At 45.2% G+C, this 27356-nt stretch overlaps 1 protein-coding gene across 1 annotated transcript in view; it reads right to left on the bottom strand.

The window, feature by feature from the left end:
- The window catches only part of SKAP1 (src kinase associated phosphoprotein 1), a 413802-nt gene that overhangs the window by 70902 nt on the left and 315544 nt on the right, over positions 1-27356 (bottom strand). Inside the window, exons 6-9 of the mRNA XM_038754037.1 lie at positions 26131-26217; positions 14994-15118; positions 11708-11771; positions 147-323 (exon numbers count right to left, since the gene is read on the bottom strand). Coding sequence (XP_038609965.1) covers positions 147-323; positions 11708-11771; positions 14994-15118; positions 26131-26217 — 453 coding nt within the window. The remainder of the gene's footprint in view (positions 1-146; positions 324-11707; positions 11772-14993; positions 15119-26130; positions 26218-27356) is intronic.

Raw genomic sequence — 27356 nt, 5'->3', positions numbered from 1 at the left:
TAATAAGTGCTTAACAAATACCTCTTCAAAAATAAATCTGCTTAGTACTGTGCTCTGCAAATAGTGAGTGCTCAACAAATACTATTGATTGACTAATGAAAAAATACAATTGATGAACTAATTAATTAGCCATCTCATTTTCTCACCTGGGAGAACTTCATAAATATCCTCTTCCTCTTCCACCTCATTCTCTTTTTCCTCCACACTACCAGGAAGTTTCCTGAGCTTGGGATGGGGGTTGGTGTTTGGAGAGTCAAAGCTGTCAATGTCATCATATGTTTCCTCTTCCTCCTCGTCGTAGGGGATGGTAAAGGAACTCAGATCTTCAGGGCAAAAAAAAAAGAAAGGGTTTTATTCATTCATTCAATCATACTTATTGAGCGCTCACTGTGTGCCAAGCACTGTGCTAAGCGTTTGGGAAAGTACAATACAACAATAAGGAGTGACATTCCCTGCCCACAATGAGCTCACAGTCTGGAGGTGGGGAGACAGACATCAGTATAAATAAACAGACATCAATACAATAAAAGTAAAATGATAGCTATGGACATAAGAGATGCAGCGTGGCTCAGTGGAAAGAGCTCGGGCTTGGGAGTCAGAGGTCATGGGTTCTAATCCCTGCTCCGCTACTTGTCAGCTGTGTGACTTTGGGCAAGTCACTTCACTTCTCTGTGCCTTAGTTACCTCATCTGTAAAATGGGGATTAAGACTGTGGGCCCCATGTGAGACAACCTGATTACCTTGTATCCCCCCAGAGCTTAGAACAGCGCTTTGCACATAGTAAGCACTTAACAGATGCCATCATTATTATAAGTGCTGTGGGGCTGGGAGGGGGGAAGAGCAAAGGCAGCAAGTCAGGCGGACACAGAAGGGAGGGGGAGATGAGGAAAAGTGGGGTTTGACTTGGGGAGAAAAATACGTAACGGAAGTAATCATGGTGATGGTATTTATTAAGGGTGTGCCAAGCCGTGGGGTATTCACTTATTAATTCATTCATTCAATCGTATTTATTGAGTGCTTACTGTCCACAAAGCACTGTACTAAGTGCTCGGGAGAGTAGAATAAAACGACAGACACATCCCTCTAGACTGTGAGCTCGTTGTGGGCAGGAGTGTGCCTGTTTGTTGTTACACTGTACTCTCCCAAGCACCTAGTACAGTGCTTTGCACACAGTAAGCACTCAATAGATACCACTGATTGAATGAATTCCTGCCCACAGCGAGCTCACAGTCTAGAGGGATGTGTCTGTTTGTTGTTTTATTCTACTCTCCTGAGCGCTTAGTACAGTGCTTTGTGGACAGCCCACAATGAGCTCACAGCCTAGAGGGGGAGATGGACATTAATCTAAATAAATAGATAAACAGAGAAATGATAGATAGATATGAGAAAATCAGATCAGACACAGTCCAAGAGGGAAGGAGAACTGATACTTTAGAAAGGTTAAGTGACTTGCCCAAATATTACTCTATTTATTTATTTATTACTCTATTTATTTATTTATTTTACTTATACATAACTATTCTATTTATTTTATTTTGTTAGTATGTTTGGTTTTGTTCTGTCTCTCCCTTTTAGACTGTGAGCCCACTGTTGGGTAGGGACTGTCTCTATATGTTGCCAACTTGGACTTCCCAAGCGCTTAGTACAGTGCTCTGCACACAGTAAGCGCTCAATAAATACGATTGCTTGATTGATTGATTGATTGCCCAAGGTCCATAGCGGTCTAGTGGTAGACTGGGAGTAGAACCTGAGTCCAGAAAATCAGATCAGAGACAGTCTCTAAGAGGGAAGGAGAATTCATACTTTTGAGAGGTTAGGTGACTTGCCCAGGGTCCACGGCAGTCCAGTGGTGGAGGCGGGATTACAACATGGGACTCCTGATGCCCAGTACAGTGCTCTATCAATCCATCAATCAATCAATAGTACTTATTGAGCGCTTACTGTGTGCAGAGCGTTGGTATTGGTTAAGTGCTTCGTAGGTCCCTGCTCTTTAAATATGGGCGGGATTACAACATGGGACTCCTGATGCCCAGTAAAGTGCTCTATCAATCCATCAATCAATCAATAGTACTTATTGAGCGCTTACTGTGTGCAGAGCGTTGGAATTGGTTAAGTGCTTCGTAGGTCCCTGCTCTTTAAATATGGGCAGGAATCGTGCCTAATCGTGAGAACCAGCATGGCCTTGTGGAAAGATCAAGGGCCTGGGAATCAGAAAGACCCGGTTTCTAATCCCGGCTCCACCACTTGTCTGCCATGAGACCTTGGACAAGTCACTTCGCTTCTCTTGGCCTCAGTTACCGCTCCTGGAGAATGGAGATGAAGACTGTGAGCCCTACCTGGGACAGAGACTGTGACCAACCCGATTACCTTCCACCTACCCCAGTGCTCGGTACAGTGCCTGGCACGTAGTCAGCATTTAACGAATACCGCAATTATTATCATTATTATTAGGCGCCAAGCATCGCACTGCGCGCTGGAGGAGATGCAAGATAACCGAGTCGGATGCGGATCCGGTCCCAGCCCCGCTCCCTTTTGAAATGAAGACAGAGTCGGGGGGTGAGGACAAGGGACAAGAATAAAACATGTCAAAAGAAAATAAAAGGCTGGATTAAGCACTGTTATTTCTAATGTCGGCCCCTTTGGCAGGAAATCTAGAGAAAAGGCCAGAATGACACTGAGGAAGATTTAGACTATGAACATAAATCCTTTCCTGCAATAAAACTTGATCGGGTTGAAGCCTCTGTGTGTGTGTGTGTCTGTGTGTGTGAGAGAGAGAGAGAGAGCACATGTGTCTGTGTGGGACTGTGAGAGAGAAGAGCGTAGCCCAGAAGAATAAACGGTGAGCCCACGCCAAGGAGAAAACTGAGAGTAACACTCCGAGGTTCTCGAGGATTCACGAGCCCCTTAGAGAAGCAGCGTGGCATAGTGGAAAGAGCCCGGGCTTGGGAGACAGAGGTCAAGGGTTCTAATCCCGGCCCCGCCACTTATCAGCTGTGTGACTTTGGGCAAGTCACTTCACTTCCCTGGGCCTCAGTTACCTCAACTGTAAAATGGGGATTAAGACTGCGAGCCCCACATGGGACAACCTGATGATCCTGGATCTACCTCAGTGCTTACAACAATGCTTGGCATAACAAATACCATGGTCATTATTATTATTTGGGGCCTTGGGACCACTGACATTTTTACTGGCTATGTAGACTAATTGGGACTCCTCACTTTGTTGCGGCAATGCAGCGTTTCAGGCGAATTCTGAAATAGAGAGAAAAGGCTAGAGACCTTCAATTACAGGCAAGGGTCGTGTCTGACCGTGATAGGCAGCATGGCATAGTGAAAAGAGCAAAGGCCTGGTTGTGGGGGTTCTGGGTTCATTCATTCATACATTCAATTGTATTTATTGAGTGCTTACTGTGTGCAGAGCACTGTACTAAGTGCCTGGAAAGTAAAGTTCAGCAACAAAGAGAGGCAATCCCTGCCCACAACAGTCTCACAGTCTAGAAGGGGGGAGGCAGACAAAACACGGAAACAGGCATCAATAGCATCAATATAAATAAATAGAATTAGATATAGGTATATATGTTTGTACGTATTTATTACTCTAGTTATTTATTTTATTTGTACATATTTATTTTATTTATTTTATTTTGTTAATATGTTTTGTTTTGTTGTCTGTCTCCCCCCTTCTAGCTGTGAGCCCGCTGTTGGGTAGGGACTGTCTCTATATGTTGCCAGCTTGGATTTCCCAAGCACTTAGTACAGTGCTCTGCACACAGTAAGCGCTCAATAAATACGATTGAATGAATGAATGAATATATATATATATCTAATGTGTATATATTATATATTATATATATATCTAATTCTATTTATTCTAATTCTATTCTATTCTCTTCTAGACTCTTCTAGACTCTTCTAGACTTCTCTATATGTTGCCAACTTGTACTTCCCAAGTGCTTAGTACAGTGCTCTGCACACAGTAAGCGCTCAATAAATATGATTGATTGATTGATACACATCAGAACAAGTAAACAGGCACTAATATAAATAATAATAATGGCACTTGTTAAGTGCTTACTATGTGCAAAGCACTGTTCTAAGCGCTGGGGGGATACAAGGTGATCGGGTTGCCCCACGTGGGGCTCACAGTCTTAATCCCCATTTTACAGATGAGGGAACTGAGGCACAGAGAAGTTAAGTGACTTAACCAAAGTCACACAGCTGACAACTGGCAGGGGTGGGATTTGAACCCATGACCTCTGACTCCAAAGCCCGGGCTCTTTCCACTGAGCCACGCTGCTTCTCATGTACATATATACACAAGTACTGTGGGGTGGGGAGGGGGGTAGAGCAAAGGGAGTGAGTCAGGGAGATATGGGGCAGGGGAAGCTGAGAAAAAGGGGGGCTCAGTCTGGGTCTAATCCCAGGTCTGCCACTTGCCTGGGGGTGGCCTTGGGTAATAATAATAATAATAATAATAATAATAATAATAATAATAATAATAATAATAATAATAACAATAACAATAGCATTTGTTAAGCGGGTAATAATAATAATAATAATGGCATTTGTTAAGCGCTTACTATGTGCAAAGCACTGTTCTAAGTGCTGGGGAGGATATAAGGTGATCGGGTTGTCCCACGTGGGACTCACAGTCTTATTCCCATTTTCCAGATGAGGGAACTGAGGCCCAGAGAAGTGAAGTGACTTGCCCAAAGTCACACAGCTGACAAGCGGCAGAGCTGGGATTAGAACTCATGACCTCTGACTCCCAAGCCCGGCCTCTTTCCACCGAGCCACGCTAGAAATGTGAAACGAACAGGCATTGGTCACCGATTTCCAAGGAGATTCCAAGGGACCACCCCCCCATCAGAAGAGAACCAGATGACAGATCATAATAATGGTATTTAAGCGCTTACTATGTGCTAAACACTGTTCTAAGCACCGGGATAGATACAAGATAATTAGGTTGTCCCAGGTGGGGATCACAGTCCTCGTCCCCATTTTACAGATGAGGTAATAATAATAATAATAATAATAATGATATTTTTTAAGCGCTTACCACCCGCCCGCCCGTCACTTCACTGCTCTGGGCCTCAGTTTTCTCATCTGGAAAATGGGGTTGAATACCTGTCCTCTCACCCCCTCAGCCCATAAGCGCCCTGAGGGACAGGGATTGGGTCCAGGCTGTTGGATTTGTATCTACCTCAGCGTTCAGCACAGTGCTTAGCCCACCCTAAGTGCTTAACAAAGAGCATCATCATCTATTATACTATGCTAGGGATGCAGGATGGCCTAGTGGCAAGAACATGGGATTGGGAGTCAGAGGATGTGGATCCTGCGTGGCTCAGTGGAAAGAGCATGGGCTTTGGAGTCAGAGGTTGTGGGTTCAAATCCCGGCTCCGCCACTTGTCAGCTGTGTGACGTTGGGCAAGTCACTTCACTTCTCTGGGCCTCAGTTCCCTCATCTGTAAAATGGGGATGAAGACTGTGAGCCCCTCGTGGGACAACCTGATTACCTTGTACCTACCCCAGCACCTAGAACAGTGCTTTGCACATAGTAAGCGCTTAACAAATACCAACATTATTATTATCCTGCTCCACCACTTGTCTGCTGTGTGACTTTGGGCAAGTCACTTCACTTCTCTAGGCCTCAGTTACTCCATCAGTTACTCAGTTACTCCATCTGTTAAATGGGGATTAAGACTGTGAGCCCAACCTGAGACAACCTCATTACCCTGTATCTACCCCAGTACTTAGAACAGTGCTTGGCACATAGTAAATGCTTAACGAAGACTATTATTATTATTATTATTATTATTATTCTTTCCCTATATCTACCCCAGCACTTAGAACAGTGCTTGGCACATAGTAAATGCTTAACAAAGACTCTTATTTTTATTATTATTATTCTTTCCCAAGCACTTGGTATTCCCACTCCTTTCTATGTTCCTCTATGCTCTTGTATCTGCACCCGTTAAGCAATGCATAGTCATCCCACCCACAGTCTCACAACACTTACGTACATATTTGCAATTTATTTTAATGTCTGTCTACTCTAATAATAATAATGGTGGTATTAAGCACTTACTATGTGCGCAGCACTGTTATCAGAGCTGGGATAGCTACAAGTTCATCGGGTTGGACACCGTCCCTGTCCCGCGTAGGGCTCAGTCTTAATCCCCATTTTACAGATGAGGGAACTGAGGTCCAGAGAAGTGAAGTGACTTGTCCAAGGTGACACAGCAGACAAGTGGCAGAGCCGGGATTAGAACCCAGGTCCTTCTGACTCCTATGCCTGTGCTCTACCCAGTCGGTCACGCTGCTTCTCTAGACTGTAAGGTCCTTCCTGGTGGATGGAGAACGTGTCTGCCAATTCTGTTTTATTGCATTCTCCCAAGAACAGGGCTTGACACATAGTAAACACTTAAGAAACGTCATTAAAAGAAAGTACCTGTCATACAGTGCTTAGTACGGTGCCCGGACAGAGTAAATACGATGGAATGAATGAATAAAGTGGGTGAGCGCTTTGTGCCACGCTCCACCCAGATTTGCTTTTTTATTTATTGATTTTATTTGTACATATTTATTCTATTTATTTTATTTTGTTACTACGTTCTGTTTTGTTGTCTGTCTCCCCCTTCTAGACTGTGAGCCCGCTGTTGGGTAGGGACCGTCTCTAGCTGTTGCCAACTTGGACTTCCCAAGCGCTTAGTACAGTGCTCTGCACACAGTAAGCGCTCGATAAATACGATTGAATGAATGAATGAATGGATCTCTCCAAGGCAATGCTGGGTCAATCACTCAATCAATCCATCGTATTTACATTTTAATATTTATGTAACAATAAATAATACTAAGTATTTATTGAGAGGCTTACTGTGTTTATCACTATTGAAATAATTTAAGTTTACCATATTTCTTGAGCGGTTACCAAGCACTGTACTAAGCGCTTGGGAGGGTACAATATAACAGAGTTAGTAGACACATTCCCTGCCCACGACGAGTTTACAGTCTAGAAGGGGAGACAGATATTAATATAAATAAATTCTTCATTCATTCAATCAATCGTATTTATTGAGCACTTACTGTGTGCAGAGCACTGTACTAAGTGCTTGGGAAAGTATAAAACAACAACAAACAGTGACATTCCCTGCCCATAACGAGTTTTCGGTCTAGAAGCCGAGCTTCAGTTTACAATCCTATGCTGTTGAGTCGTTTCCGACCCGTGGCGATTCCGTGGATGCATCTCTCCCCATAACGCCCCACTTCATCTGTAATTGTTCTGGTACTGTGTACGTATTGTGATAATATGTATGTATAATGCTAAATAATATTTAATAAATTGAAGAGACATGTAGTATGGCTACTATTGATCCCGAATAAATGGCCGGAGAGTTATAGGAGAAGGCGGGCCTGCAGGCTCGGCACTGGTCTGAAGTTTGGAAGCAGCGTGGCTCAGTATATAATGCTAAATCATTTAGAGAAGCAGCAGGGCTCAATGGAAAGAGCACGGGCTTTGGAGTCAGAGGTCATGGGTTCAAATCCCAGCTCCGCCACTTGTCAGCTGTGTGACTTTGGGCAAGTCACTTAACTTCTCTGGGCCTCAGTTACCTCATCTGGAAAATGGGGATTAAGACTGTGAGCCCCCCGTGGGGCAACCTGATCACCTTGTAACCTCCTCAGCACTTAGAACGGTGCTTTGCACATAGTAAGCGCTTAATAAACGCCATCACTATTATTATTATTACTATACGCTAGTATGGATACTAAGTGCTCAATAAATAGGATGAATATTTATTAAATACGATTTACCATCGTATTATGTACTGTGTGCAGGGCACTGTACTAAGCACTTGGGAGAATCCAATATATCAGGGGTGGTAGACACGGTCCCTGCCCACGATGAGGTCGTGGCTGGAGTTTCACCCTGAAGCACCTGGATTCCAACTGGAGATTATTTTGTGGCTTCAAGGGGGAGGCAGAAGCACAGAATGGATCCCTTGTTTGTCGAGAAGGGGCTCATGGCAGCTCTATGTGCCAGCTCTCTGCACCCTAACCCTGCCCTCTGAAGGGGGAATTCAGCTAAAATGCTTCACTAACCTCCAACTCATATTTCAAAGGGTGAAAAAACTGCGTGTTCAGCTGGATTAGACTTTTAATAAAGGTTCCGCAACGATTTTCATCGAAAAAATCCCTGAACCACCTCCCAGGAAGAAGAGATCAAAAGACACATGGGTGGCTCTCCCCATACGTTATGATTTCGTTTGTTTTAAAATAAACCAGAATGAATAATTTCCTCAATGTGGGCTTTCGGAAAGTACCGCCGAGTTCAGCTCAATAAAGCTGCCTTGAGTTTTATTGAGGTTTACACACTTAGGGGATATTACATGCATAAATCCAGGGCACCTAGATGAGTCTCCGTCAACATTCATGTTTTCCCGGTTTTAGTCCCTTGTACGCCCAGCTTCTGTTAGCTGTCCTAGCTTTCATTCATTCATTCATTCAATCGTATTTATTGAGCGCTTACTGAGTGCAGAGCACTGTACGAAGCCCTTGGAAAGTACAATTTGGCAACAACTAGAGATAATCCCTACCCAACAACGGGCTCACAGTCTAGAAAATGGTATTTGATAAGCACTTATTATGTGCCAGGCACTGCTCTAAGCTCTGGGGGAGATGCAAGGTAACCAGGTTGTCCCATTTGGGGCTCACAGTCTTCATCCCCATTTTACAAATGAGGCAACTGAGGCCCAGAGAAGTTAAGTGACTTGCCCAAAGTCACACAGCTGACGAGTGGTGGAGCTGGGATTAGAACCCATTCATTCAATCGTATTTATTGGGCACTTACTGTGTGCAGAGCACTGTACTAAGTGCTTGGGAAGTACAAGTTGGCAATACATAGAGACGGTCCCTACCCAACAGTGGACTCACAGTCTAGAAGGGGGAGACAGAGAACAAAACAAAACACATTAACAAAATAGAATAAATAGAATAAATATGTACAAATAAAATAGAGTAATAAATACGTACAAACATATATACATATATACAGGTGCTGTGGGGAGGGGAAGGAGGTAAGGTGGGGGGATGGGGATGGGGAGGAAGGGGAGCGGATCACCTTGTAACCTCTCCAGCACTTAGAACAGTGCTTCGCACGTAGTAAGAGCTTAATAAATGCCATCATTATTGTTAATAAATATATTGAATGAATGAATTTGGCTGTATCTACCCCAGTGCTCAGAATGATGATGAAAATGAATGCATGACCTCTGACTCCCAAGCCCGGACTCTTTCCCCTGAGCCACACTGCTTCAATAGCCTGCTCTTGCGAGAGCAGAAACAGCGCTGAAGGAAATAGGAGATGCTTGTAATTAAAATAACGGAGCTGCTTTTGATCCAGAATAAAAGGCCGGAGCGTTATAGGAGAAGTGAAGTGTTTCGGGCCTGGTCTGAAGTGTTTCCTGGCGCATCTGCTCAGTTCGACGCTGCCTCTCTATCGGGGTGGCGGGCACGTGGAATCATCCAAGATAAGGGGTCAGGATTTCTCCTTGCTTCGAATTCCTTCCCACTTGGCCCAAACCAGGAAAGTCTGGGAGTTTCTTCAGGAGCCCAACCCTTCCGGGGCTCAGAGCTGGCCAGTAGAGGGAACTCGAAGAGCAGTCACACGCTATTTTACGCTGTTTTTTCCCCCTTCCTCCAAAGCAGGAAGTATTTCCAGTGGCTAAAGGGAAATAGCAGCTGTTTGGTTTTAACTCTCAGCATCCCTGAAAACTGCCACCGCCATGGCAGCCACCACCCGAGTCTACCTTAGGATCCCCTCTCTCTGGTGAGAGGAGAACAAGAGGAACTCAACAACTACCACGATTATTATTATTATTAAATAATAATAATAATAATAATAATAATAATGTTGGCATTTGTTAAGCGCTTACTATGTGCAAAGCACTGTTCTAAGCGCTGGGGGGATACAAAGTGATCAGGTTGTCCCATGTGGGGTTCATAGTCTTAATCCCCATTTTACAGATGAGGTAACTGAGGCTCAGAGAAGTTAAGTGACTTGCCCAAGGTCACACAGCAGACATGTGGTGGAGCCAGGATTCGAACCCATGACCTCTCATTCCAAAGCCCGGGCTCTTTCCACTGAGCCACGCTGCTTCTCATAATAATAATAATAATGGCATTTCTTAAGCACTTACTATGTGCAAAGCACTGTTCTAAGTGCTGGGGGGTTACAAGGTGATCAGGTTGTCCCACGGGGGGCTCACAGTCAACCCCTATTTTACAGATGAGGGAACTGAGGCCCAGAGAAGTTAAGTGACTTGCCCAAGGTCACACAGCTGACAATTGGCAGAGCCGGGATTTGAACCCACGACCACTGACTCCAAAGCCCGGGCTCTTTCCACTGAGCCACGCTGCTTCTCTTACTTACTGAGTGCTTACCGTGAGCAGGGCATTTGACTAAGCGCTTGGGAGAGTACAATACAACAGAGTTATTGACACATTTCCTGCCCTCAATGAGCTTACAGATTAGAGGGAGAGACGGAAACTAGACTCTAAGCTCATTGTGAGCGGGGACTGTAATAATAATAACAACGGTGGTATTTGTTAAGTGCTTACTATGTGCCAGCCACTGTTCTAAGTGCTGGGGTGGATACAAGCAAGTCAGGTTGGGCATAGTCCCTGTCCCATGTGGGGCTCACAGTCTCAATCCCCATTTTACAGATGAGGTCACTGAGGTCCAGAGAAGTGAAGTGACATGCCCAGATCACACAGCAGTCATGTGGCCGAGGCCGGATTAGAACCAATGACCTTCCAACTCTCAGACCCGTGCTCAATCCACTACGCCATGCTGCTTATTGTTATATCGTACTCTCCCAAGCTCTTAGTACAGTGCTGTGCCCAGAGGTAGCGCTCAATAAATACGACTGACTGAATATTAATATGAATAAATTACAGATACGTACGTAAGTGCTGTGGGGCCGAGGGAGGGGTGAATAAAGGTTGCAAAACCGAGTGCATGGGTGCTGAAGACGGGCGTGGGAGAAGAGGAAGTGAGAACTTAGGGGGGGAAGGCTTCTTGTTCATTTTCAGGGTGGGGGGCTGAATTTAGGGGCAGGGGGCAGACACAGAAAGTGAAGGAAGGCACAGGAGGAGTCCAAAATACAGCCTGGTAGTTGAGGATGCAAACGGAGCCCTGAACAGATCCAGGAAAGTTGACAGCTAGCCTCTAATGGAGCCTTGGCTCCTGACAGGGCCGAGGGAAGTCTCTGGTCTGCCCCAGGAATCCAGCAAAGACAATCAATCAATCAATCATATTTATTGAGCGCTTACTGTGTGCAGAGCACTGTACTAAGCGCTTGGGAAGTCCAAGTTGGCAACATATCGAGACAGTCCCTACCCAACAGTGGGCTCACAGTCTAAAAGAGGAGCAGCATGACCTAGCAGATGAAGCACGGGCCTGGACTCTACTTCTGGCCCCACTGTTTGCCGGCTGGATGACCCTGGGCAAGTCACTTCACTTTTCTGGGCCTCAGTGACCACAACTGTAAAATGGGGATTAAAAGTGGGAGCCTAATGTGGGACAGGGACTATGTCTGGCCTGATTAACTTGTATCTACTTCAGTGCTTAGAACAGTGCTTGGCACAGAGTAAGCGCTTGGCAAGTACTATTAATTATTATTATTCTTCTTAAGGAATTGGCACAAACCTTTTAGAAGGAAGCTGATTTGATCCACCCAGTCTTTGGCTTCTGCTGGATTGGCAGCTGTAAACTGCAAAGAGATTAATATGTCAATTTATCGCCTTCCGGCTACTTTCCGACAACTAACATGGAATCCGGGTTGCGGATTTCCCTTTGGACAAACCGGAATACCGAGACATAGGGAAATGAAAGGTACTGCCAGTTTCAGAGCTTAGGTTAGCACTTTAAGATTCCCTGTCTCCTCGCCTTGCTAAATTTAAAGCAAAAGACACAAACTTACCCCATAACAGGTTTTCCGTCAACACTGGCCTGGGCTCTTTCCACCGAGCCATGCTGCTTCTCTGTTAACTCTGTCGGAGGACTCTCTGTTCATTCAACTCATTCAGTCGTACTTATCAAGCACTTAATGTGTGCAGAGCACGGTATTAAGCGCTTGGGAGAGTACAACAGAATAAACGGACCCATTCTCTGCCCACAATGAGCTTACAGTCTAGCGGACCGAACCTTTAAAAGCCGATCTCTAGTTCCTTCGACTCAAACGGGGTTAACGATTTTACACATTCAAATAGTTTCCTGCTTATTGCTTTCTGATCGTCACTATTAGTCTCGATTTAAAAATCACGTCGAAATTTGTCAGGGAAATTGGCCGAGTTGATATTAACTTGTCATATAAACACTTGTTAGGATGCTGCACTGGCAGACCTTAATGAAGAAGCTTTACAAAACATCCAGGGATTGAAATTTATCTTTGCATATCACTTCTTCACCCATATTAGCTCCCATTTGTTACAGAGAGAAATTATGGTAAGTAGGGACCCAGCCGAGGACAACTTCAGAAGAAGGAGCATTTTATCAGTCGGAGGAAATGAACCAACAAAGAAAGAACTAGAAGGCTCATATGGTGGAAGAGTGGAATGTCACCATCAGGATCGTGGATGTAGATGGAACTAAATCTTAAGAATCAGAAGGTTTATGGCATTGGGCATCAACAAAAGCAACAGGTTAACCTTGATGTGATATTTCTCTTTTCATACTAATAGAAGCAGTGTGGCTTAGTGGAAAGAGGGTGGGCTTGGGAGTCAGAGGTCCTGAGTTCTACTCCTAGCTCCGCCTCTTGTCAGCTGTGTGACTTTGGGCAAGTCACGTCACTTTTCTGTGCCTTTGTTTCCTCATCTGTAAAATGGGGATTAAGACTGTGAGCCCCGTGTGGGACAACCTGGTGACCTTGTATCTACCCCAGCACTTAGAACAGTGCTTGGCACATAGTAGGCGCTTAACAAATACCATGATTATCAGCATCATTATTATTAATGATGATTTAAATAATAAATAAATAAATAAGCCTAGACTAGACTGTGAGCCCACTGTTGGGTAGGGACTGTCTCTATATGTTGCCAACTTGTACTTCCCAAGCACTTAGTACAGTGCTCTGCACACAGTAAGCACTCAACAAATACGATTGATTGATAAATAAATAAATACACAAATAAATAAATAAATAAATAAATAAATAAATAAATAAATAAATAAATAAATAATGATTTAAAAAATAATGGCATTTGTTAAGTGCTTACTATGTGCCAGGCACTGGGGTGGATACAAGCAAATCAGGTTGGACACAGTCCCTGTCCCACGTGGGGCTTCACAGTCTCATTCCCCGCTTTACAGATCAGGTAACTGAGGCTCAGAGAAGCGAAGTGATCTGCCCAAGGTCACACAGCAGACAAGCGGCAGAGGCAGGATTAGAACTCATGGCGTTCTGACCCCAAAACCTGTGCTCTATCCACTATGACATGCGGCTTCTCGCTCAGTCAAAATACCTTGGAGGGGCCTCATATTGTGGAAAGAGCACATCATCACCATTTAAAGGTGAGATATTTCCTGCTGAAAAACACTGCACACGCCAAAATAGGAGAGGCTATTCTGGAGATGGTGACAGCGCGGATGTAGTAGTCGCTGCCTCCTTTGACAAATAAGCATAGGGATGGGAAAGAAAAAAAAATCTGCCCTTTTGGAGAAATAAAGACAATTGCCCGGAGAAGGAATAGAGGAGTGGCTTGCAGGAAATCAGATGGATTTATTCATTCCTTCATTCATTCAATTGTGTTTATTAAGTGCTTACTGGGTGCACAGTGCTGTAGTAAGTGCTTGGGAAAGGACAATAATAATAATAATAATAATAATGGCATTTATTAAATGCTTACTATGTGCAAATCACTGTTCTCAGCGCTGGGAAGGTTACAAGGTGATCAGGTTGTCCCATGGAGGGCTCACAGTCTTAATCCCCATTTCACAGATGAGGTCACTGAGGCACAGAGAAGTTAAGTGATTTGCCTAAAGTCACACAGCTGATAAGTGGCGGAGCCGGGATTTGAACCCATGACCTCTGACTCCAAAGCCCATGCTCTTTCCACTGAGCCATGCTGCTTCTCTACTACAACAGTGAACAGTGATATTCCCTGCCCACAACAAGCTCACAGTCTAGAGGCGGGAGAGATCCAAAGGGAACATGAAGACTGAGAAGAAGAGCAGAGATCAATCAATCAATCAATCGTATTTATTGAGCGCTTACTGTGTGCAAAGCACTGTACTAAGCGCTTGGGAAGTACAAGTTGGCAACATATAATGACATCTAACTAGATGTCATTATATGACATCTAATGACAGGAGATGACATCTAATTAGACAGTAGTTAGCCTATGAACTGGGTTCATTCATTCATTCTTCAATCAATCAATCAATCAATCAATCAATTGTATTTATTGAGCGTTTACTGTGTGCAGAGCACTGTACTAAGCGCTTGCGAAGTACAAGTTGGCAACATATAGAGACAGTCCCTACCCAACAGTGGGCTCACAGTCTAAAAGGGGTAGACAGAGAACAAAACCAAACATACTAACAAAATAAAATAAATGGAATAGATATATACAAGTAAAATAAATAAATAAATAAATAGAGTAATAAATATGTACAAACATATATACATATATACAGGTGCTGTGGGGAAGGGAAGGAGGTAAGATGGGGGGGATGGAGAGGAGGACGAGGGGGAGAGGAAGGAAGGACCTTGGAAAGTACCATTCAGCAATAAAGAGAGACAATCCCTGCCCACACCGGTCTCCCCTACTAGACTGTAAGCCCGTTGTGGGCAGGGAATGTGTCTGTTTATTGTCCTGTTGTACTCTCCCTAGCATTCAGTTTGGCGCCCTGCATGCAGGAAGCGCTCAATAAATACGACTGACCTAGCGACTTTTCCGGCCTTAACAAATCCCATAATTGGGATTATTATTACCTCGTAGCTGCGTCGGTCCTGGGAGGTCAGTTCGAAGCACGACTCTCTCTTGGAATCCCGCCGGAGGTTAGGTGCCATCCGTACGCTATACTCCTTAATCAGTAAGGCCCCTTTGGGTTGCTTGCCTGGAAAACAGAAAGGCTCATGACAGGCCCGGAGAGACGACGCTGCCCGGGGAAGGAGTGTTCCCCACTTCAAAGACCTACTGAAGGCTCACCTCCAGGAGGCCTTCCCAGACTAAGCCCTCCTTTTCCTCATTCATTCATTCATTCATTCGTATTTATTGAGCGCTTACTGTGTGCAGAGCACTGGACTAAGCGCTTGGGAAGTACAAGTAGGCAACATATAGAGAAGGTCCCTACCCAACAACGGGCTCACAGTCTAGAAAGGGGAGACAGACAACAAAACATGTAGACAGGTGTCAAAATTGTCAGAACAAATTACAGCTATATGTACGTCATTAACAAAATAAATACAATAGTAAATATGTACAAGTAAAATAAATATCATTATTATTATCAATCGATCAATCAATCAATCGTATTTATTGAGCGCTTACTGTGTGCAGAGCACTGTACTAAGTGCTTGGGAAGTACAAGTCGGCAACATATAGAGACAGTCCCTACCCAACAGTGGGCTCACAGTCTAAAAGGGGGAGACAGAGAACAAAACCAAACATACTAACAAAATAAAATAAATAGAATAGATATGTACAAGTAAAACAAATAAATAAATAAATAGAGTAATAAATATGTCCAAACATATATACATATATACAGGTGCTGTGGGGAAGGGAAGGAGGTAAGATGGGGGGGATGGAGAGGGGGACGAGGGGGAGAGGAAGGAAGGCACATAAGCACATGTGCACATAGGCACATATCATAAGCACACGGATCAGCATTGTAGCAGTTTGGATGGGAGGAAGTTGTGGATTCTAGAGATGCTGTGAAGCTAGAACCAATGGGATTTGGCGACAGATTGAATATGTGAATTAAGAGATCCGAGTTAAGGATAATGCCAAGATTATTTGGGAGACAGGAAGAATGGTGGTGTTATCTACAGTGATGGGAAAACATGGGGAGGACAGGTTTGGGGTGGGAAGATGAGGACGTCTGCTTTGGGCATGTTGAGTTTGAGGTGTCAACGGGACATTAGAGAAGCCAGCGTGACTCAGCGGAAAGAGCCCAGGCTTCGGAGTCAGAGGTCACGGGTTCAAATCCCGGCTCCGCCAGTTGTCAGCTGTGTGACCTTGGGCAAGTCACCTAACCTCTCTACTCCCCCTCCTCTCCCCATCACCCCAACTCCCTCCCTTGACTCTACCCCCCACCCCACCCCACAGCACTTGTGTGTATATATGTACATATTTATACTTCTATTTATCTATTTATCTATAATTCTATCTATTTATATTGATGCTATTTATGCCTGTTTACTTGTTTTGATGTCAGTCTCCCCCCTTCTGGACTGTAAGCACATCGTGGGCAGGGATTGTCTCTATTGCTGAATTGTACTTTCTGGGTGCTTAGTACAGTGCTCTGCACACTGTAAGCGCTCAATAAATACGACTGAATGAATGAATGAATGAATAAAGCCAAAGCTCAGCAATCAATCAATGGTATTTATTGAGTGCTTACTGTGTGCTAAGCACTGTACTAAGCGCTTGGGAAAGCACGATTTGACAGAGTAATTAGATCCATTCCCTACCCACAACGAGCTTATTGTAGTCTGGAGGGCAGTCGCCAATTCATTTATTCAATCGTATTTATTGAGCGCTTACTGTGTGCAGAGCACTGTACTACGCGCTTGGGAAGTACAAGCTGGCAACATATAGAGTCAATCAATCGATGGCATTTACTGTGCGCTTACCATGTGCTGAGCACTGTACTAAGCACTTGGGAGAGTACAATACGACAGAGTTGGTAGACACCTTCCTGCCCATTATCTTGTATCTATCCCAGCACTTAGTACAGCACCTGGCACATAGTTAGCACTTAACGAATACCACGATTATTATTAATATTATTACCCAGCTTTTAAGACAGTGCTTTACACAGAGACGGTGCTTTACAAATACCGAAATAATAATAACAATAACAATAGGAAAAGAGGTTAGCACAACAAGCCAAGTGGTGATCACTGCCTAGCTGATACAGTCCTTAAGCGCTTAGTACAGTGCTTTGTATACAGTATGCACTAGATAAATACAACTGAAGGAATAGGTAGATGGGAAGATCCAGGAAAGGTTGCCAGAAGCGTATGACAGAGAGGGAGAATTTATTGGAATGTTAAGAGATCTATAATAACAGATAGGAGAAATGACAGCGGGGGGAATGGGGCTAAAAATGTGAGGGTCTGGAAAGCTAATAATTATAATAATAATAATAATGGCATTTGTTAAGTGCTTACTATATGCAAAGCACTGTTCTAAGCGCTGAGGGTATATAACATGATCAGGTTGTCCCACGTGGGGCTCACAGTCAATCCCCATTTACAGATGAGGTAACTGAGGCTCAGAGAAGTTAAGTGACTTGCCCAAGGTCACACAGCAGATACGTGGTGGAGTCGGGATTCGAACCCATGACCGCTGACTCCAAAGCCCGGGCTCTTTCCACTGAGCCATGCATGCTGAATAATTATGGCATTTGTTAAGTGCTTACTGTGTGCCAAGCACTGTTCTAAGCACTGGGGTCGATACAAGGTAATCAGGTTGGACTCAGTCCCTGTCCCACCTGGGGCTCACACTCTTCATCCCCATTTTCCAGATGAGGCAACTGAGGCCCAGAGAAGGGAAGTGAGTTGCCCGAGGTCATTCATTCATTTGCTCTATTTATTTTACTTGTACATATTGACTATTCCATTAATTTTATTAATGATGTGTATATAGCTATAATTCTATTTATTCTGATGGCATTGACACCTGTCTACTTGTTTTGTTTTCTTGTTTGGCTCCCCCTTCTAGACTGTGAGCCCATTGTTGGGCTCTATACGTTGCCAACTTGTACTTCCCAAGCGCTTAGTACAGTGCTCTGCACACAGTAAGCGCTCAATTAAATTCATTCAATCGTATTTATTGAGCGCTTACTGTGTGCACAGCACCGGATTAAGCAGTTGGGAGGGTACAATAGAACAATAAACGGACACCCAGCAGACAAGTGGCAGAGCCAGGATTAGAACCCAGGACCTTCTGACTCCCAGGCGTGTGCTCTATCCACTAGGCAACACCGCTCCTATTCCGTAGCCGAGACATTATTATTATTAAGGGCGGCAGAGCCTGCATTAAACCCCGTGAGTTCACAGTCTCCCCTCGTCCCCTCCCACCTCACGCTGCGGGCCAGGCAGGAAAATTTGTTCCCCCAAGTAGTTGGAGATTGATGGTTAGAGAGTGGGGAAATGATAATTACGATTTTCTTCACTCTCCTCGTGGATACGGAAAGGCGGAGGAGGAAATTCCCTGGTAGGAATGACATGAAAGCTGGCGCAACAGGGGGCATCTGTGCCAGCTGCCGATGGCAGCCCTGATGTAAATCTCCCTGGTGCTGACACCTGTTATCCAGCTAAACATATAAAACACTTCTTTTCTTTCTTCATCCCACTCTCCCTCCCTCCCCTTGTACCTGACCAAGCGTGGCGCAGTGCATACAACATGGGCTTGGGATAATAATAATAATAATAATAATAATAATAATAATAATAATAATAATAATAATAATAATAATAACATTTATTAAGCGCTTACTATGTGCAAAACACTGTTCAAAGCTCTGGGGAGGTTACAAGGTGATCAGGCTGTCCCACGAGGGGCTCACAGTCTTCATCCCCATTTAACAGATGAGGTCACTGAGGCACAGAGAAGTTAAGTGACTTGCCCAAAGCCACACAGCTGACAATTGGCGGAGCTGGGCTTTGCACTCATGACCTCTGACTCCAAAGCCCATGCTCTTTCCACTGAGCCATGCTGCTTCTATAATAATAATAATTATGGCATTTATTAAGCGCTTACTATGTGTTATGCACTGTTCTAAGTGCTGGGGAGGTTACAAGGTGATCAGGTTGTCCCACAGGGGGCTCACAGTCTTAATCCCCATTTGACAGATGAGGTAACTGAGGCACAGAGAAGTGAAGTGGCTTGCCCAAAGTCACACAGCTGACAAGTGGCGGAGCCGGGATTTGAACCCATGACCTCTGACTCCAAAGCCCGTGCTCTTTCCACTGAGCCACACTGCTTTGTTTGGGGCTACTAGTGAGGAAGGGGGTGTAGGTGCAGCCTGATTTAGAGGCTAAAGCCTGGTCCTAGGACTCAGAAAGACTTGAGTTCTACTCCAGGCTCTGCCACTGGTCTGCTGTGTGACCTTGGGCAAGCCACTTCACTTCTCTGGGCCTCAGTTCCCTCATCTGTAAAATGGGGATTGAGACTGTGAGCCCCACGTGGGACAGGGACAGTGTCCAACCCGATTTGCTCGTATCCAACCCATTCATTCAATCGTATTTATAGAGCACTTACTGTGTGCAGAGCACTGTAGCACTTAGTACAGTGCCTGGCACATAGTAAGCGCTTGACGAATACCATTATTTTTATTATTAATATTCTCACTCATCCTGCTCACCTTTAAACCCATTTCCATGACATAATAATAATAACAGTACTTGTTAAGCACTTACTATGTGCCAAGCACTGTTCCAAGTTTTGGGGTGGATACAAGTTCCTTCTAGACTGTGAGCCCGCTGTTGGGTAGGGACCATCTCCATATGTTGCCAACTTGTACTTCCCAAGTGCTTAGTACAGTGCTCTGCACACAGTAGGCGCTCAATAAATACGGTTGAATGAATGAATGAATGAAAGTTAATCAGATTGGACACAGTCCCTGTCCCACCTGGGGTTCACACTCTTAATCCCCATTTGACTGAGGCGCAGAGAAGTGAAGTGACTTGCCCAAGTTCACCCAGCATACACGTGGCGGAGGTGGGATTAGAACCCAGGACCTTCAGATCCTCTGGTCCATGTTCTATCCATTAAGCCACAGGTGGGCATTCCACCAGTGAGCCCACTGTTGGGTAGGGACCGTCTCTATATGTTGCCAACCTGTACTTCCCAAGCGCTTAGTACAGTGCTCTGCACACAGTAAGTGCTCAATAAATACGATTGATTGATTGATTGTTTGATTGATTGATTAAAGCAGGAGCCGTGGGTCAGAACCTGAGGTAAAGATTGGGAAAGTAAAGGGGAGAAGAAACTTCTCTCTGAAGAAAGGGAGAAAACGAAGCTAGTTTCTGGCTTTCTCCTTTATGTGTCTTCTCTCTCCAGGTTGGGCTAAAAAGAAACACTGTCGCATGAACAGTTTATATTTACTACGTGAATGTCCTGGGCGCAATAAGAAGTAACCAGCGAGAAGGGAGCCATGCAACCGTGCTCTGTTGACACTAGAGTCTTTTTTGTTAAAGTATCTCTCCTGCTTCTACCGGCCACAGAAATGTTTCGTTGTCGCTTTGGTCACCCGATTTGATTTTGCCCTGATGGCAAAATGATCAATCAAAGCTTAGCTGATTTTTTTTCTCTCTCTCTCCCTCACTCCTTTTCTCTCTTCCCCCCTCCCTCTCCCTTCTTTCTTGTCCCCCAAAGCTAGGAGCATAAAGGTTTTATTAATCAATGAAATAGGGTACGTGGCCATGTAATAATAATAATTACGGCATTCGTTAAGCACTTACTATGTGCCAGGCAATGTCCTGGGTTGGATACAAGCAAATTGGGGTGGACACAGTCCCTGTCCCACGTGGGACTCACAGTCTTAATCAATCCTCAATCAATCAGGCAAAAACTCCTCACTCGCGGCTTCAAGGCTGTCCATCACCTCGCCCCCTCCTACCTCACCTCTCTTCTTTCCTTCTCCAGCCCAGCCCGCACCCTCCGCTCCTTGGCCACTAATCTCCTCACCGTACCTCGCTCTCGCCTGTCCCGCCATCGACCCCCGGCCCATGTCCTATCCCTGGCCTGGAATGCCCTCCCTCCGCACATCCGCCAAGCTAGCTCTCTTCCTCCCTTCAAAGCCCTACTGAGAGCTCACCTCCTCCAGGAGGCCTTCCCAGACTGAGCCCCCTCCTTCTTCTCCCCCTCCTCCCCCTCCCCATCCCCCCCACCTTACCTTTTTCCCCTCCACACAGCACCTGTATATGTGTATATATGTTTGTACATATATATTACTCTATTTATTTACTTGCACATATTTATTCTATTTATTTTATTTTGTTAATATGTTTTGTTTTGTTGTCTGTCTCCCCCTTCTAGACTGTGAACCCACTGCTGGGTAGGGACCATCTCTATATGTTGCCAACTTGTACTTCCCAAGCACTTAGTACAGTGCTCTGTACACAGTAGGCACTCAATAAATACGACTGAATGAATGAATAAATGAATGAATCCCCACTTTCTAGATGAGGGAACTGTGGCCCAGAGAAGTGAAGTGATTTGCCCAAGGTCACAAAGCAGACAAGAGGCGGAGCCAGAATTAGAACTCATGACTTTCTGACTCCCAAGCCTGTGCTCCATCCACTGCGCCGTGCTGCTTCCCATCTAACCAGAGCTGTCCAGTTCTTCTGGAGACATTAACTCTGGATTCCTCAAAAATCTCCAGTGGCTACAAATCAACCGATGCATCAGGCAAAAACTCCTCACCCCGGGCTTCATGGCTGTCCATCCCCTCGCCCCCTCCTACCTAACCTCCCTTTTCTCCTTCTCCAGCCCAGCCCGCACCCTCCGCTCCTCTGCCGCTAATCTCCTCACCGTGCCTCGTTCTCACCTGTCCCTCTGTCGACCCCCGGCCCACGTCCTCCCCCGGGCCTGGTATGCCCTCCCTCCGCACATCCGCCAAGCTAGCTCACTTCCTCCCTTCAAAGCCCTACCGAGAGCTCACCTCCTCCAGGAGGACTTCCCAGACTGAGCCCCCTCCTTCCTCTCCCGCTCCTCCCCCTCCCTATCCCCTCCTTACCTCCTTCCCCTCCCCACAGCACCTGTATATATGAATACATGTTTGCATGTATTTATTACTCTATTTTATTTGTACATATTTATTTCATTTGTTCTCTGTCTCCCCCTTCTAGACTGTGAGCCCGCTGTTGGGTAGGGACTGTCTCTATATGTTGCCAACTTGTACTTCCCAAGCGCTTAGTACAGTGCTCTGCACACAGTAAGTGCTCAATTAATACAATTGAATGAATGAAAACATATGTCCGCTGACACATATTGTAGCTGATGCTCAGGGATTTTTCAGGAAAGATTCCCGGCGATTTGCCTGCCCAGAACCAGCAACCAAACCTTGCCTGCCACCCACAAAAATAAGGGGGTGCAAGCACATTTATGCAGCTGAGGGTAATGTCAAGGGGTGCCTTGTTTCAGCCCCTGGATGTCAGGCGGTTGAATCAGTAAATCGTATTTACTGAGAGCGTGTGAGAGAGTACAACACAACAGTCTAACAGACATGTTCCCTGTCCACAGTGAGCTCACAGTCTAAAAGGGGAGAATGTTCAAATCCCCCTGCGTGAATGGTTTTCTAGTATTCTTTCAATACAAATTCCGTTGTATGATACTCTCCCAAGCGCTTAGTACAGTGCTTTGTACAGAGTAAAACACTTAATAAATTTATGAGGATAGAGCATGGGCCTTGATTACTCTATTTATTTATTTATTTTACTTGTACATATCTATCCTATTTATTTTATTTTGCTAGTATGTTTGGTTTTGTTCTCTGTCTCCCCCTTTTAGACTGTGAGCCCACTGTTGGGTAGGGACTGTCTCTATATGTTGCCAATTTGTACTTCCCAAGCGCTTAGTACAGTGCTCTGCACATAGTAAGCACTCAATAAATACGATTGATGATGATGATGATGATGAAGGTCATGGGTTCTAATCCCAGCTCCGTCACTTAATAATAATAATAATGGCATTTATTAAGCATTTACTATGTGCAAAGCACTGTTCTAAGTGCTGGGGAGGTTACAAGGTGATCAGGTTGTCCCATGGGGGGCTCACAGTCTTAATCCCCATTTTACAGATGAGGTAACTGAGGCACAGAGAACTTAAATGACTGGTCCAAAGTCACACAGCTGACAATTGGAGGAGCCGGGATTTGAACCCGTGTTCTCTGACTCCAAAGTCCATGCCCTTTCCATTGAGCCTCGCTGCTTCTCTAGCCTGCTGTGTGACCTCGGGCAGGTCATTTAACTTCTCTGTGCCTCGGTTCCCTCATCTGTAAAATAGGGGATTAAGACTGTGAGCCTCATGTGGGTTAGGGACTGTGTCCAACCTGATTAGCTTGTATCTGGACTCTGAGAATCTGGACTCTGGTTCCTACCCCTGTACCCAATGAATATTGGGTGAGATGGCGTACTGATTCTCAGCATTAGTTTTCCCTTCTAGAAAAACAGGGAAGGTGAGAAAAATAATAATAACAATGATGGTATTTGTTAAGTGCTTACTATGTGCAAAGCACTGTTCTAAGCGCTGGGGGGGATACAAGGTGATCAGGTTGTCCCACGTGGGGCTCACAGTCTTAATCCCCATTTTGCAGATGAGGTAACTGAGGCACAGAGAAGTTAAGTGGCTTGCCCAAGGTCACGCAGCTGACAAGTAGCGGAGCTGGGATTCGAACCCATGACCTCTGATTCTAAAGCCCACGCTCTTACCACTGAGCTACACTGCCTAAGAAGGACCCTGAAGCACACTGAAAGAAAAGCCAGAACCTTCCATTTAGCTGCTTTTAATGGTTAACCAGAAGTCAGGTACAATTGATCAATCAACCGATGCTATTTATTAAGCACTTACTAGGAGCAGAGCACTATCCTACGTGCTTGAGAGAGTACAGAGAAGCAGCGTGGCTCAGTGGAAAGAGCCCGGGCTTTGGAGTCAGAGGTCATAGGTTCAAATCCCAGCTCTGCCATATGTCTGCTGTGTGACCTTGGGCAAGTCACTTAACTTCTCTGAGCCTCAGTTACCTCATCTGTAAAATGGGGATTAAGACTGTGAGCCCTACGTGGGACAACTTGATCATCTTGTATCCCCCCCAGCGCTTAGAACAGTGCTTTGCACATAGTAACCGCTTAACAAATGCCATCATTATTATTATTATATTATTACAATACAAGATTTGGAAGCAACCCTCAAGCAAAAACTCTTCACTCTCGGTTTCAAAGCTGCCCATCCCCTCGCCCCCTCCTACCTCCCCTCCCTTCTCTCCTTCTCCATCCCAGCCCGCACCCTCCGCTCCTCTGCCACCGCTAACCTCCTCACTGGGCCTCGTTCTCGCCTGTCCCACCGTCGACCCCAGCCCACGTCCTACCTCTGGCAGGGAACGTCCCCTCTCCTCAAATCTGCTAAACAATCACACTCACTCCCTTCAAAGCCCTACTGAAGGCGTCCCTCCTCCAGGAAGCCTTCCCAGACCCCCCTTTTCCTCAGCTTCCCCGACCCCTCAATCGCCCCGACTCTCTCCCTTTGCCCTACCCCCCGACCCAAAGCACTGGTGTATATACGTACATATCTATAATTCTATTTATTTATATTAATGCCTGTTTACCTGTTTTGATGTGCATATACATCTATAATTCTATTTATTTATATCGATGTTATTGATGCCTGTCTACATGCTTTGATGTCTGTCTCCCCCCTTCTAGACTCTGAGCCCACTGTGGGCAGAGATTGTCTCTTTGTTCCTGAGTTGTTCTTTTCAAGTGCTTAGTACAGTGCTCTGCACACAGTAAGCACTCAATAAATACAATTCAATGAATGAATGACATGTTCCCTGCCCACAGTGACTGTAAGCTCACTGTGGGCAGGGAACATGCCATGCCCAGACTGAGCCCCCTTTTTCCTCTCCTCCTCCCCATCCCCCCTGCTCTACCTCCTTCCCCTCCCCACAGCACCTGTATATATGTTTGTACAGATTTATTACTCTATTTATTTTACTTGTACATATTTACTATTCTATTTATTTTGTTAATGACGTGCTTTTAGCTTTACTTCTATTTATTCTGATGACTTGACACCTGTCCACATGTTTTGTTTTGTTGTCTGTCTCCCCCTTCTAGACTGTGAGCCCATTGTTGGGTAGGGACCATCTCTATATGTTGCTGACATGGACTTCCCATTCCTAAGCACTTAGTACAGTGCTCTGCACAGAGTAAGCGCTCAATAAATACAATTGAACGAATTGAATGAATGATTGATTACTGTTCATTGCACTCTCCCAAGCGCTTAGTACAGTGGCCTGCACACAGTAAGCGCTCAATAAATACGATTCAGTGATTGAATTAATGAACTTCCAGCCTACGGTAGCAATGCTGTGGTTTTCTCCCAACCATGTCTCCTATTTCAGAGACCCCTACAATATGTCCTTCCAAAGTGCCCTGTTTAGTTCTTAAACACACAAATAAAATAAATTTTAACTGAGCACATTCTTATGAGAAGCAGCGTGGCTCAGTGGAAAGAGCCCGGGCTTTGGAGTCAGAGGTCATGGGTTCAAATCCCTACTCCGCCAATTGTCAGCTGTGTGACTTTGGGCAAGTCACCTAACTTCTCTGTGCCTCAGTTCCCTCATCTGTAAAATGGGGATTAAGACTGTGAGCTCCCCAGCGCTTAGAACAGTGCCTTGCACATAGTAAGTGCTTAGAGAAGCAGCGTGGCTCAGTGGAAAGGGCCCGGGCTTTGGAGTCAGAGTTCATGGGTTCAAATCCCGGCTCCGCCAATTGTCAGCTGTGTGACTTTGGGCAAGTCACTTCACTTCTCTGTGCCTCAGGTACCTCATCTGTAAAATGGGAATTGAGACTGTGAGCCCCAGGTGGGACAACCTGATCATCTTGTATCCTCCCCAGTGCTTAGAACAGTGCTTTGCACGTAGTAAGCACTTAACAAATGCCATTATTATTATTATTATTATTAACAAATACCATTATTATTATTATTATGAGTGGAAGCTCAGCTCTCTTCAGGAACTTAGGTGGTAACGCCTTACACTAACAACTTGAGATTTCAAAGAGAACAGTCAGGGGGTTTGGGAGGACGGGGAGGGGAGACAACAACTTCTTATTGCTTTCCCTCTTCGGTTCACAGATTTAGGGTGGACGGCTCTCCGTGAAAATCGGGGACACTTACTTTTTTCATTCGAGTAGTAATAGAAGATTCCTCTACTGATGATGACGCACCACCTCTTCTGCCACTCAGACCCAAAGAAACTATGATCTAAATGGAATAGCAGGGAAGAACATAAATTCAGATAACTGCACTCGGTGAAGACTCCGTAAAAAGCAGTGAGACGCATTCCGCTTTGTAACTGTTTTGACTTTCCGGATTAATAGCCTGTATCCCTTTCCTCTCTACTCCCACAGGTTATCAAAGACCCAGAGAAAGCAGCCAGGTTTGGAAGGGGATCGGAATGGCAGTGCCCTCCTCATTTGTCCGGCATGGTCCAGAGGATAGAGCTCGGGCCTGGGATTCAGAAGGTCATGGGTTCTAATTCCGGCTCCACCACATGTCTGCTGTATGATCTGGGGCAAGTCACTTAACCTCTGTGGGCCTCAGTTACCTCATCTGGAAAATGGGGATTGAGACTGTGAGCCCTGTGTGGGACAAGGACAGTGTCCAACCTGATTATCTTGTAATAATAATGATGGCATTTATTAAGCGCTTACTATGTGCAAAGCACTGTTCTAAGCGCTGGGGAGGTTAAAAGGTGATCAGTTTGTCCCACGTGGGGCTCACAGTCTTCATCCCCATTTTACAGCTGAGGTAACTGAGGCCCAGAGAAGTGAAGTGACTTGCCCAAAGTCACACAGCTGACAATTGGGGAGAAGCAGTGTGGCTCAATGGAAAAGAGCCCAGGCTTTGGAGTCAGAGGTCATGGGTTCGAATCCCGGCTCCGCCACATGTCTGCTGTGTGACCTTGGGCAAGTCACTTAACTTCTCTGATCCTTAGTTACCTCATCTGTAAAATGGGGATTAAGACTGTGAGCCCCACGTGGGACAACCTGATCACCTTGTATCCCCCCCAGCGCTTAGAACAGTGCTCTGCACATAGTAAATGCTTAACAAATGCCATCATTATTATTTTTATTAATTGGCAGAGTAGGGATTTGAACCCATGACCTCTGACTCCAAAGCCCGGGCTCTTTCCACTGAGCCACGCTGCCTCTCCAGTGCTACCCCAGTGCTTAGAACAGTGCCTGGCATGCAGTTAGCGCTTAACAAATAGACCCCTCGATCTGGTGCCCTCCCTCTGTGATTTCTGCTTCCAGTTTCACTCCTCCCTTCCCGACCTTCAGCCCCACAGGGAGGAGTTGGTTTTGTTCCGTGTGGGGAAGGGTATCCCAGTGGAAAGAGCA

This window comes from Tachyglossus aculeatus, chromosome 11 (assembly GCF_015852505.1).
Source record: "Tachyglossus aculeatus isolate mTacAcu1 chromosome 11, mTacAcu1.pri, whole genome shotgun sequence".
Classification (NCBI taxonomy): domain Eukaryota; kingdom Metazoa; phylum Chordata; class Mammalia; order Monotremata; family Tachyglossidae; genus Tachyglossus; species Tachyglossus aculeatus.
This window is presented reverse-complemented; position numbering and strand designations above follow the sequence as displayed.